General features: G+C 30.6%; 1 protein-coding gene across 5 annotated transcripts in view; it reads right to left on the bottom strand.

The window, feature by feature from the left end:
• Positions 1–4,711: 4,711 nt before the first annotated feature.
• The window catches only part of LOC107442867 (serine/threonine-protein kinase Sgk2), a 49,275-nt gene continuing 39,881 nt past the window's right edge, over positions 4,712–14,105 (bottom strand). For all 5 annotated transcript variants that reach the window (XM_043050317.2, XM_043050318.1, XM_043050319.2 and 2 more), the window contains 5 exons: positions 13,410–13,505; positions 11,711–11,818; positions 10,190–10,327; positions 8,331–8,388; positions 4,712–5,316 (listed from right to left, as the gene is read on the bottom strand). In XM_043050317.2, coding sequence (XP_042906251.1) covers positions 5,222–5,316; positions 8,331–8,388; positions 10,190–10,327; positions 11,711–11,818; positions 13,410–13,505 — 495 coding nt within the window. In that variant the 3' untranslated portion in view covers positions 4,712–5,221. The remainder of the gene's footprint in view (positions 5,317–8,330; positions 8,389–10,189; positions 10,328–11,710; positions 11,819–13,409; positions 13,506–14,105) is intronic.

Genomic DNA, 14,105 nt, shown 5'->3' with positions numbered 1-14,105 from the left:
TTGTATTTTTTTCATAGCCACAAATAATTAAAAAACAATACATTTGACGTCATTAAGGGCATTAATTGTTTTAAATAACTTAAAATTCATAAAAAATTTATAAGTTTTTAAATTAATAGAAAATTAATGGCATGTTGATATAATAATTTATATTTACCTTAACTGAATACAGGTGAATAATCATCTGAATTATTAAAACAGCTTTTATTTTCCTTTATTAACTTTATATATCATCCATTAATAAACACATTCCAAATTATTTGATATATCCCAAACGTACATTAATTTATCTAATATTCAAGATAATAAATTTAAGCATATTGGGCGTAGGTACGAATAATTCTTTTGATGTTTTTACTTTTTCTACTTAATGAGATATTACTGTATTTATGCTAACAAGGAACATAATCGACGTGTCACACTCCAATCAGGCTGAATTATTTTTAAAGTTAATGTTCTAGGTTCTGAAATGATACATAAAATTTATCTTACCAATTTTAAAGAAGTAATAATTAGGTTATAAATAATTAAAAACTACATTTGGATGCTTGCAACTTGGGAAGAATAACACTGAAATCACATGGCTGGACCTAACCACGTAGTTGTCCCTAGCGCGTTAACATTACAGTTATTAGCTTTCACCCTGAATCATATTTCAGAGCAGATTTAATTAGATGTTCAGAAACTACCTGATAGGCTGCTGAATCGTGGCATAAGCAAATGCCACTTTTTACCCAAGAGTGACATCACTTGTAGGTAACCACTTTTCATCCTGAATACGCCCTCGCGTTAAATTCATGATGAAGTGCATCGTTGGATGAAAAAGGCAAGGCTGTCTTTCGAAGACTCTGTATTTGCATGATATGATGATTTTTTGCCAATAATATGCTATTTTAATAACTGCTACTAGTTTGCAATAGTTACTCATGATTGTTAGGTCAAGTTTAGCCTATTTTTAGCCAGCAGCCTCTATGTTTAAGGTGAAAATGCACAAAGCAGGAGAAAAGACCAGTTTTGAGAAAAGAAAAAGCATTTGTGGTTAAGTTTTTCAATATTTAAAGCCTTTCTTCAAGATTGCATTATCTGGAAAAATAAAGAGTGGGATAGCCTGGTTGATAGGGAGTTGGGCCCATGTCCCAGAGGTCGTGAGTCCGATCCCTGTCGGCCGAAGACTCACCGTGTAGTAAATGGTGACTGGTGCTCATTAAACCTGTCAGGTCACAAAGTCCTCCATGATTACATAACAAGTTAATATATATTTACATACAAGTTAATTACATAAAACATAGCACAATAATATACATGTATACGTACAAGTTATAATAAAATATTTGGCAAGTGGCGTAAGAAGCAACAAAAAGAAATAATGAGGAATTGATTTTGATGGAAAAATTTCTATTTTTTTTAAAAAAAGTTAAGTAACTTTTAAAATGCTTTAATTATTTATCCGTTTTAAAGTCCAGATAATTCTTTACGGTAAGATCTCAGACAAAGTATAAAATGATAGCTTTGCATTAAGTGTAAGGCACCTAAACTGTTGCTTTTTTTATTCTCCTTGGCGAAAGAACTATATAAAGAGGTGTTTGAGATTCCGGCCATTAGCCAAGGAAAATAACAAGGTAACAGTTCAGAAGCTCACACTTGAGGCAAAGCTATTTTTTTTAACTATGCAAACCATATTGTCTAAAAGAATTATTTGGGCTTTAGAACGGTAAAAAACTTACATTTTTTAAAATACATTAAACATTTTTTAAAAATCACCAATTTAGGAAGATTTTCCATTTGACTGAAAATTATCAAAAATCAATGATTAATTCTTAATTTTTGCAGATTTTTGTGATCCCAGACAAAGCAAAGTTGGAGAAATATCTACTAAAATAAAATAAAAAGCCTTAGCAAGGGTTACCAAAAACGAGAAAACCGATCCTAATAGTCTAAACGTTGTGACATCTTTCCCCCACCGTTCAGTTTGTGTTTGTTCTTTCGGACAAACCATACGAATAAATTAATCCATGCGAAGGTCTTCTCTATTCTAAGTGTTGGTTGGAGCAACTTTTCAATCATTAAAGAATTATATCAAACGCTTTATATTTTCTCAAAGCAGCAGCTTTGCTCCTAATGCTTACCGTGACGTTTTTGAAAATGAAGTCTTAACGTTTTACTCGATTTTATGTACTGGCTCAGGGGGCGCTGGTTAAAAATAAGCTAAACTTGAAAATAACAGTCATGAATAGCTGTTTGCTAATTATAACAGGTATGAAAATATATCAATTATAAAAAAAGTGTATTTTCATGTAACGTCAAAGTCTTTGAAAAACAGCATTAATTCATGTTTAAAAAGCCTAAATGATTTTAAGTTTTGAATTACAAATTTTACAGTTTCTGCAGTATTTTGCATTTTAAAGGAATTTTTTCTAACAATTTACTAAGGAAATTAGAACTTTAAAGATAAATTGCTTGAAATACATTTTTAATACGTAAATCTTGAACGCTTTTTTTAGAAAAATATTATTTATCAAGCGTTTAGCAAAATTATTTTTGTGATTCCTTTCAAACGCTTTTTCTCTTACTTACATTTTCAATATTTTATGTATCTGCAACCAATGCAAATAGCTCAGGGGATAGAGCATTTGCCCTCCAATGAGTTGACCCAGGTTCGAATTCCAGTCATGACTGGCCGATACGAATTCTGTTACTGGCTCCCTTCAACCACAATGGGATGACATTCAAATAGCATCAGCGGTAGATGGATCACGGGTAAAAATCCTCTTGCCGAGGACCAACCGTGGGAGATTCTTCTCTCCATCTAACACAAGTGCGGGTTAGTTCAATCAAAAAGCCCTCCACGAAGGATAGTTTTTCCTAATGCTTTATCCAAGAGCTCCTTTGTCTTCTGGATTGAGCTCAAAATTACAAGGGCATTGAGTTGAACATTGATAGCCATGAACTCGGAATTCGGTTGGTTGTACAACTCTGGTTAAAATGTATCAATGCTTAACCAAAAAGGCAGACTGTATTAAAAAAAGTAGTTTAATTTGCTGTTGTAGTTCATTCACGTCACACTAGAGCTGCACAATGGGCTATTGGCGACGGTCTGGGAAGCATCCCTGAGGATGATCCGAAGACATGCCATAACAATTTTGATCCTCTGCAAAGGGGATGGCACCCCGGCTTCGGTAGTCCAACGACCAGCACGGGAAGTCGAGCACTTTACAATAGCACAGTTTAGCGAGAACCAATACCTCACACCCTCGGTCCCTACGCAGACTTATCCAGGTGGTCACCCACCCGCACACTGACCGCAGCCAGTGATACTTGACTTCGGTGATCTGCTGGGAACCGTGTCTTAACGATCAGTTCACTGCGGGACTAGTTTAATTTGCACACATCAGGTACCTTTCATTTAATAAAAAAGTGACACTGGTTCAAATCCAGATGATTGATAGTCTTCCACTCAGCCCTATGAAATTTTCAATCACCACATCTTGAATTCAGCAGTTCTAATTCTTTTAGTCAGTAGTAATCATCTAGTTTCTGTAGCGAACCCCCAGTATTATAAAAAAAAAGGTTCATCAGCAGCTGTGAATAAATTAATATTCTAGCCAAAAAAAAAAAAAATAACCCCAATTATTTTGAAAATATTTAATGTGAATAAAATGAAATATTTAATTTGAAACATTTGTTCTTGGTATATGCATATGTTGAAAATGAATAAAATTGGCTGAAATATTAATATTAAAAAAAAAACGAATGATAACACGGTGATAATTATAATCTAGGAAGCATAATTTTTTCTCCTTGAAGTTAGCTATTTTAGTTTGAATTTAAAAGAGCGATGAGAAACACTTATTGAATTTTTTATAATTTCAAATTATTTTTATAATTTATTCAATATATTGCTATTGAAAAAATTATTTATTTTTAAAGTTTGCTACTTTTTTAATGGCTTTTACAAAATTAGTTAAAACATTAAATTATGATCAAGAAATATGAAAAAATAAACGAAATAGAAATATAAAAATATTAAACTATGATGGAGCTGAAATATTAAATTATGATTGATTGGTTAAAAATATAATTTTCTAAAAATTCAAATTTTCGGAACCGCTGTAATTTTTCTAGGTTTCAGAGGAATGCCTTTAGGTAATCGCTGGTGTAGACTATAGGTTAGATTTCAATTATTGTTGGGTTAACAGTGGGGAGGTGTTAGTATCTTTATTTTCTCAATATAGTTCAAATTCAGATTCGTTTAATTAAAGAACAATTCACGCCTAAAGAGTATTTATCTTATGTATTAAGGAAAGCTCAAAATTTCAAAATACTTCATACTGTCTTAAATCTACTTGCGTGGATAGTTCATTGACGATCATTAAATAAATCTAACAGAGAACGCTTATTTTTTAAATGAAAGTGCCGCAAAATTATTTCTAAACATTTTCTGTAGCTAATGAATGTCCTAGTGGTAAATTCAATTTTTTTTTATCATTTGTTTTTAAAGAATTCCGATTTGAAGTCTAATTACATTCAAGAGCGCAACTAAAGCATACCTGAGTGCTTGCTTACTTTCTACTTTAATTGCTGTTTCAGTCTTTATTCTTATTATTTTCATTAACGGCAATAATGTTAAACTTAATATTCCATACTGTTTAGTTATTTTCTTTATGATATTTAAAATAAGTATATTTTGTAAAAATAAAGAACACAACTGAAATGCTTTTTTAGGATAATTTTAATTATATAACATTTCAACATAAATTCAACAGTTGAGTATTTTCAAAATACAATAAATTATTTAACATAAAAATAAATATTCTCTTTTTTTATATAAAATTGTGTACATTTGTTAATAAAAAATTACTTACTGTATAAAAAAATAATTTTAAAATGTTAAGTAGCTCCCATATGATGTTTAATATTTTAACTTGTTAAGCTTTTAAAAATTTTGATAACCATTTAGAAATATTTATTCCAAAAATAATTATAAATGGCGTTTTCTAAAGTTAATGCATTAAGATGCTTCTCCAGTAACTTAACTAATCTCCTTACTTCAACTCCTTAATAATCTCTTTAAATATGTCTTAGAATTTTCCTTTGCCCACAATTATGTATTCAGTAAATAATACAAATAAAGTTAAATACTGTTACATTTTCAACAAATAGACACTTTTAGGACACATTTTAACAAAAACAATTGCACTATCTCTTTTTTTTTAAACAAAGTTCAAAGTTCATTTGGCGGAGCGTATGAAAATCCAACAAATGAGACATCAGCATCTTGAACACTTGCACTTAAACTCTGAGAACGTGCTAGTGAAGCTAAAAAAAATAAAGGACACAAGCATAAAAACAAAGAAAAAAGTTCTACATGGAGAATAAATATAGTAGTTCGTTCCAAAGGAGGTGGCACTTGTCACCACTTCCTCGGAAGCAGAGTTCATTTCAGTGCGGGAGTAAGAGGAGAAACATCTCCGCTCTTGAAAATGAGACAACCCTTAATGCGTGTCAAACTCAAACAGTGAATTATTTTTCAATCATTTACTTCGGAGCCGTGGGCTCAGATAGAGTGTTCGCCTTCCAATGAGGTGAACCGGGTTCGAATCCCAGCAATAGCTGGTAGATACGAATTTCGCATCCGGCTTGCCCCGGCCACAGTGCTGACGTAAAATATCTTCAGTGACAGAGGGATCATGGATTAGAGTCCCCTTGCCGATAGGCTAACAGTGGGAGTTTTTCTTGGTTTCCTTTTCCCTGTAAGTAAATGCGGGTTAGTTCCATCAAAAAGTCCTCAACGATGGCAAATTTCTCCCAATGCATGGTTCAGGAGTTCCCTTGTCTTCTGGATTGGGTTCAAAATTGCATGGTTATGGAGTTGAACATTAGTAGTCGTAAACACACAAAGTTGAGTCTGCTGTTCAACGACAGTTATTAAAATAAAATCACTTAGTTCTCTTTATCATCTGCTATTATAACTTTCGTTTCTCTAGCTAATTAAATATATTTTAAACTTAACTGTTGTTTTCCCAACAAAATGTCTTAAAAAGGACAAACTATTCACTCAAAAGAGAGAAATATTGTCACATTTATGAAATATTGAACGTTAAAAAATCGCACATGGAGACTGCGAAGAAATATTTTTGTCATACGATCGCCAAATAGCAATCTTGTTCAGGATTGTTCACATCCTTCTCCCAAAAATAGCGATATAGTATCGTCGGATACCACGTGATGAAGGCGGAGCCAAGTGCCAACTCCTGGTGATCAGTGAGATTTTTATTTTGAATATAGCTCAAAAATGCATATGTAAGACAATGTACACAGATTAAAAAAACGTATTATACGAACACATCTGGAAAAGCATCTTTAAAAAAATGAATTCTGATGCCATTATAGGCAATACATATTTCCTAGCTTTTAAAATCTCTTTAATTTCATAAATTATTTTTTTTATTCATTCTTAATTCAATTCTAATTAAATTAAAGCAATTATTTAATTTTAATTGCGTCTTTTAAAAAGCGATTATAAGTATTTTATTCATTTCTTAAGAATCAATGTGACGGTTAACTTTTTAATTCAATGCAAGTGTTATAACTCATTAATTCACAGTCCCGACTATTCGAATATCAATATCTTTTTAGTAACTCTATTTTCCTTAAGATGCTTTTGTTCTTTAATCACAAAAATGTTAAAGTTACAGGGTTATATTAAATTCTCCCTGCCTTTTTGGTGATTAACCGGTAGCCAGATTACTTAAAATGATTACTTGATCGTTAAAGAAATACGGATGAAGATGAAATACTGCACTTGAAATTTTTTTTAACCGGTTTTAGATACTTTTAGTCAGTTTTGAACAGCTTATAGCTGCTTTGCAGTGACGTATGTGTGTGTACACCGCATTCCATTGCTTTCAGACGCAGTTATTAATATGAGCAATAATAAAATATATCATCTGCCTTTCCTTATTATTTATCAATTAATCATCCGAAATAGGTATGAAATGTGTATTTTTTAGAGATTTTTGCTCTTTATAACCATTTAATTCATTAAAAAAACTTTGAAATTGTTTATCTTTCACTTCAACGGTTATCATTAGTTATTTCTTAGAATACTCATATTAGTAATTCATAGAACATATTCCATAGAATTACTAGGTAAAGTATGAAATTTTTCATCTGTTATATACTTTGACTACTGTTCTAGTTATTTAATGAAATACTTAATTATTCAATGAAATAACTAAGTTACACATTTGTAATTAGTTATTACTTAATTAGTTAATTATTCTATGAAATAACTAAATTATACATTTGTATCAAAAATATATATATTTTTTATTTTTATATTTAGTATTTTGACTATTTTTTAAAGTACGCACTATGAAACTTGTGACTACAATATATTAAATATCCTTGCATTTGAGGATATAAAAAATATTTAATTATCAGCATTAAACGGTAATAAAATGAAAATTTCGTTCAGATCATCATCTATAATGCTTACTATTTCTTTTTTGTCTCTTCATTTTCCCACAGAATATTTTTCAAACTTTTGTTCATTATTTTCTGAAACGATTTCTAATTTTCCCATTTTTACCGATAATGTTTTATAAAGATTTGTTGGTTTAGTAATAAAGGCCTTTTTTAATGAATGCTAAAAAGACTATTGAAACTATTGAACGTGAAGATCCGATCATTAGATCGAAAGTTAATCAGAGTGGTCTGTTTTTTATTTTGCGCACTGTACATTATTTCGTAGAGGAAATAAAAGAGTATTAAACGCATAACAAAACCGCAAGTGTTTGATAACTTCTTAGCATTTCTTCGATTAAATGCACACTGTCGAGCGAGGTATGAAAAGTTGAAGGATAAAAGAACAAATTCGTAAAACATTGTTCAGAATAACACACTAGCTCATATAAACATTAATAAATACATTTTTATATCCCCCCCCATACACACAGAGAAAGAGAGAGAGTTTCCTCTCAAAAACTTGTTAGGTCGAATATTTTTCGAAATTGAAGATGAATTTTCTGAAAATCGCAGTGTAAGTTTATTTTAAACCAATCTTTTCTATTTAATGCTTAACTATTTTTGTCTTATTTTTAAAAATTATCATTGCTGTATTTAGATTTACAGAATTACTATCATTACATAATTAATTATTATTAGTTTTTCTTATGCTTCTTCACTCTACTTTTCAAGATAATATTTTAGACTATATTTGTCTACTTTTCAGAAAATAATAAGCTCTGAACTTTGTCAGCGTTACCTTCAACTTTGAGATATCAAGAGTATACTGTGTATTGTTTCTTAATGTTAAAAATATTTTTTACCTGGTACAGGTTCTCTGATAAACTCTGGATCAATATTTTTCAGATCCATTTTTCCTCTCTAAAAAAAAGATAAATATTAAAATACACATAAATCAAATAAAAACCATTGATAAAACTAGGAACAAAACAACCAATTGAGATATTGCCTTTAAATTTTCTTACAATAAAATAAAACGAAAAAAATAAAATAAATATTTCTTTAAGTAAACATTTTATCAGTGCTTTTATTGAAGTTTTTAGGTTTGATTTCATTGTTAAGTTTTAAAGAAGTTTTCGCTTTTTTTTTTTTCAAACTCTTCTTACTTTCTTTTATTGAGCACCGTTTTTACAAATACACAACAAGTTAAATCTCTTTTCCGATACTGACGTCACATTTCTTACGGATTTTCACTGTAAGTTTTTGTTCGAGCAGATTCTATTCTATTTCACACTCATAATTTTTGTTAAAAATACACGCCCATAAGATGTTTTTGGTTTGAAGAAAATAAATGTATTTTTTATAATAATGTTATCGGAAACTGACATGATTAACATATTTAAAAGATAATCTCGAAAAAAAAAAGATTTTTCTTGCAGTTGATACTTAACTTTTATGTCAAGATTTCTAAATTTATGCTATTCAAACAACTAATTTACACTGTTAAAATTTTCCTTTTACGATCATAGAAAAATAACCGGCAGCAATCTGTCCATCCGATTAACCGCAAAGAGTACAGTAGATAATTTTTTTTTTTACCTTTACGGTTATGAAACCGTTAAACAACTAGTACGATTATAAAACCATGCGTTTTTTCCCCAATCATTTACAGCTAGCAACTAGTTTGTTGTTGACGTATGCCTGTTTAGGCAGAGGGGGTGCGATTGTTCTTGTTTTCCAGTGGCGCCATCTATGACTAAGAATTCGACTTCTGCCACACCATACGTCGCAACCGTTTATAGAGCTGACCCACTCTTACATCCATTCATTCATCCACAGATCGTAATTTTGACCTGAATCAGAGAACGATCGATCTCCAATCCAGTACCCCCAGAGGTATTCATTTGTTATGGGAACATGGAGGACGTTTGTGACTTGACAGATTTAACGTGCATCAGTCACTTTACTAAACGGAGAGTCTTCGACCGGCGGGGTTCGAACCCACGAACTCTCGGACATGGGCCCAGCGCACTACCGGGCCGCCGCAACTAGTTTAAAAACAGTGAAAAAGAAATTTAGCTGGAAATAGGAGCTCGACTTTTCGTTAGGCAATGGACATTGGGAAATGTAGGACATAAATTGGGAAATGCGGAACACAAACTTTTCATGTGTTGAAGAGAAAACAGGAAATATTGCGGTGTCAACGGTGGGACACGATACCTAGTTCTGTCGAACAGATTAGCCCTCTCGGTTATTTGTACGCAGTTGCGAGGAGCTAAATAGCTTCCTTAGGTGGGCGTAGTTGGTGCGATAAAATTCCGGTTGTTTAACAGTATTAGTTTTAACAGTAGCAGATAATAAACAATATTTTCTCACAGTCAAAAGTTGGATCTTGCTCATAGTTATTTGACTGTTTTGTTTGAGTGTGGTAAAATAACAATTAAATTAGTAGCCATTTAACCATTTTTTCCGAGAAATTTCTAACAGTGTAGAATCAACACTATCGATGCAATAGCTTATTTGGCATGACAAAAGCGAAACAGTGCTGCAATAAGAACAGTTAGTAAGGAAAAACATCAAAATAAATGAAATATACTTAATGGCCGATTATCATGCTCCAAAAAATTAAAACGTTAGATTCGAATTCTTTTAAAACTCCGGTCATATAAAATACAACTTAAACATAATAAAAATGCGTACGTTTAAAAAACAATTTACTTACGACGTTCGGATTATAGGGAGGAGGTATTGCTTTAGCTTCTAAATCCGTCCAATTGATTGCTCGGAAAAAATCGTGCTTTTTAACTTCCTCTACATCTGAAACAGCACCTAATCTTTTATTTTTATCTTTCTGCAATAGCTAGAATAACAGAATTATACGGAATGACTAAGAAGCTAATTTCAATGGTTGCTTTACATATACTTCTTTAAATATATATATATATATATACACAATAGAACTAAAAGAGTATTGTTTGGTTTGAAATATTAAAAGCCTATCTTGGCCCAGTAAAGTTACTACGCATTTTAAATCACTAAAGCCATTAAAATTTCACGTTAGTTTCAGACAGTCATATCATTAGATCAAAAGTTACTACGGTGCTCTGTTTTTTTTTTGTGCTCTTTACAAAAAAATCTAGGTGATAACTAGCTAAATGTGTTTCTACAATGGCATGTAGCATTGTAAGAAATCATATAGAAAAATAAGCAGTTCTTGAGAATTTTTTTCCAATGTTATTTATACATTACTAGGTGTCTATGCTGAATCAATGATTCTCTATAATTTCCCATTAAATTCCCCCCCCCCATCTCATATTGTTTATTAGATAGAAAGGCGAACCTCCTATTTTTCAACCAAGTGGTGTTGTAAAGGATCTTATCTAGCAATGCTTGGTCATTTGATCATATCTAAACACCAATTTTTTAAAACTACAGATACTTAAAAGCTAAGAGAGGGATTTGGGACTCTGGATTTAGAGGTTGGGCAGCTCCAAAGAGCAGGGTGCATAGACCAGAGGCTTATTGTATTTTCCTTTCGTCTTCTCATTTAAAACTGATTTCCAATTATGTTATTGTTTTGTTCTTTAAGGGTATAGGTATGTTCTTACGCATTTTAAATATATGTAATAAAATAATTCTGTTTGCTTTCACCTGTGACCCCCCCACTTCCTACGTCCAAACGTGGTTCCGTTACGATTCTATTAAGATCAATTAGTGAACATGAACGATTTTGCTTGGTAATAAATGTTTCGAAATATTATTTAAAATTAAAGGCATATTGTTATAACAAATCTGATGAGTTTATAATCGTTATTTAATCTTTTCACTTCCCAATCAGACTAATTATAGACATTGCAACAAGCGTTACATTGTGCTTAGATCGTTAAGTTCTTAAACATTTAACGAAATTAGTTTATAATATTATATTACAGAAATTTGCCCCAAAAAATAATATTTGCAAAACGATTAATATGTTTTGACACAGGTTTAAATATGTTAACACATTCAAAGTGAAATGCAACTTTATATGGTTATATCACAGAATCACGTTATACTCACTATGTGCAACTATATTAGTTTGAAACTAAATTCTTAAATTAAAAATAATCAAACTAAAAAACGGAATAAAAAGTAATGTAGAATAAGAAAAATAAATATCTCAGGTAATACTCTTAAAATACGGATGCAAAAATATTTTATAGGACAACAATACCTTTATGATTTTTATTAAAAAAATACGAACCCCTTCTAGTAAGTTCCGAGCTGGAATTGAAATATTTGTTCTCAAACGTAGTGGCTTGTTGAGAATATTTTGGTACATTTCCATTGTGTCCTTGCTATAAAATGGAGGCTGTAGAAACAGTGCACTTATTAGATTGTATGTTTCGATATAATACCAGTAATTAACTTTTTATTGTGTATTACATATGGAGCTTAATGCTATTTTTTATTCATTAGGGAATTTTTCAATTTTTCAATTTTTTAATTTAATTAATGAAAGAGTTGAGGTTATGTATGGAATAACATCTTTGGTAAATACACTCTTGCTTTTCAAGAAACTTTTTTTTTCGATGAAATTTTCTCTATCATGATTTGGCATGATTGTGGCTGAACTCAGATATAAAGCGTCCAATATTTTTAATCAAGTTTTCTGCTTGTTAAAATAAACATATGATATAAAATCTTTAATCTCAAGACATAGCACATTTTGTATCGCATTTCGAACCTCCCGAAATTCGCTTTTTTAAAATTCTCATTTAACGTCTTACATGATGGCAAAATGTAAAACACGAAGGAAATGTTATATAAAACTCGTTTCTAATCTGTAGTTGTACAAAATTTAAAAGCAGACTGTAATATATATCTTACAGAAATTGAAAAAATAGCGTGATGATTTGAAAATAGCTTGTGATGAAAGCTGGTGATTTAAACTCAATTATTTCAATAGTCTGAAAGCTATCAGTCCTTATTACCTAGGATATTCAAATTTGAGTCAGTTTTAATAAAAGCGGGTACGAATTTATAACTCTCCCATTTTTAATTTTACAGTGACAGGGCTCTGATTTTATGTTCATCACTTGCAAAAACCGGAGCTGAAATCCACCATAATTGTTTCAAATTTATTCTCACGCTTTTTCTTTTTTTTACATTAGCATTTAACCTTTTGCTCACATAAATTTTCTAGTAAGAAGCATCGTTTTGTTAAGAAGTTGAATCTGGGTCCTCTCTTTTTGGCGATAAATTTCTATTGTTCAATTTTAAATAATCTTTGATATCATCTTTGATGATTTCTAAAATTTAACCGCCATTATTTTTATTAACCATTGCTTGCTCTTTTGCTATCTTCTCTGATCTTTGCAAAAAGGTAAGAAAATGATAATTGAAAATAAAATTTTAGTTTTACTAACTATTTTATATCGATGTTTTTCTATATCTTTGATAAATTAACATCAATATTATAAGTTACAACATTTTGTTAGTGTTAGTATTTTTTGTTGACATTATTTTTTGCTATTCATGTATGCTGATATCATTATTTTCTTGCTGATAATTTAATATTAATATTAAACTAAATGTTAAAAGATTTAGTTCAGTTTGAAAAGATTTGAGGAAAAAAATCATAAAAACCTATTACTATTTGCGTTAACTTATTATTATTGTCTTAAGAAAAATCGACAAAAATAAGAGAGTGACCCCATTGTAAACTATTACCCATTGTTTTTGTATCTAATTTATTTTTTTAAAACTTGGTTTAAATCTGTCAACTTTTGCATGAAGGAGAAATGCGTATCATAATTTTTTTTGGCTGCTCCTCAACGATTCTTTGAGTATTTGACCGCTGTTGCACGTGAGCGGAATCGCTAAAAGCGATGGTTACTAGTAAACTAAATGGAAGTTGATCGATAGATGCGAGATAAATATGACTAACATTTTGTGCTTACCAAACCATACATCATTTCATAAAGAACAGCTCCAAGACACCACCAGTCCACTGATTTGTCATACGCTTGTTTTCTCAAAACTTCCGGTGCCAAATACTGAAAAAGATATGATTGTTACTCTTGATTTTGAAATGTTACGACATGACAAAATTAAAACACAGTGAAAAATTTTAAGTATTAAATTTTAAATTTAAAATAATAGTATCAATACGAATATATAAAACACAAAATATTTTAAACAGTAATTTTTTTAAAAATTTAGATATCTAAAGCAAGAAATATAATTAAACAAGAAAAAAATGATAAAGACTGATGTTCTGAAAGGCTTATTATTATTATTGAAGGCTTATATTATAAATTCATTTTATTACTTTCCTATAAACATTCTTACACTAAAACTTCAGGTACAATTTTTATAAAATTTTAAGTTGTCTCATGAAGAAATTAATTATAGAATTATTTAATACCAAAAATGAATATTTTTTTACGTTACGCAGTTTAGCAAAGCAAACATTTCAGAGAGGAATTATTAGTTTTTGCAGACGCGTAGTCCTAAGTCTGACAATCAGCAAATCGCCTATTTTATAACCATAGTAGAGCTTTGAATTTTGAACCCAATCCAGAAGACAAAGGAACTCCTAGTTTAAGTATTAGGAAAAATTTGCCTTCATAGAGGACTTTTCGATGGAACTAACC

Source organism: Parasteatoda tepidariorum, chromosome 2 (assembly GCF_043381705.1).
Source record: "Parasteatoda tepidariorum isolate YZ-2023 chromosome 2, CAS_Ptep_4.0, whole genome shotgun sequence".
NCBI classification, from domain to species: Eukaryota; Metazoa; Arthropoda; class Arachnida; order Araneae; family Theridiidae; genus Parasteatoda; species Parasteatoda tepidariorum.
This window is presented reverse-complemented; position numbering and strand designations above follow the sequence as displayed.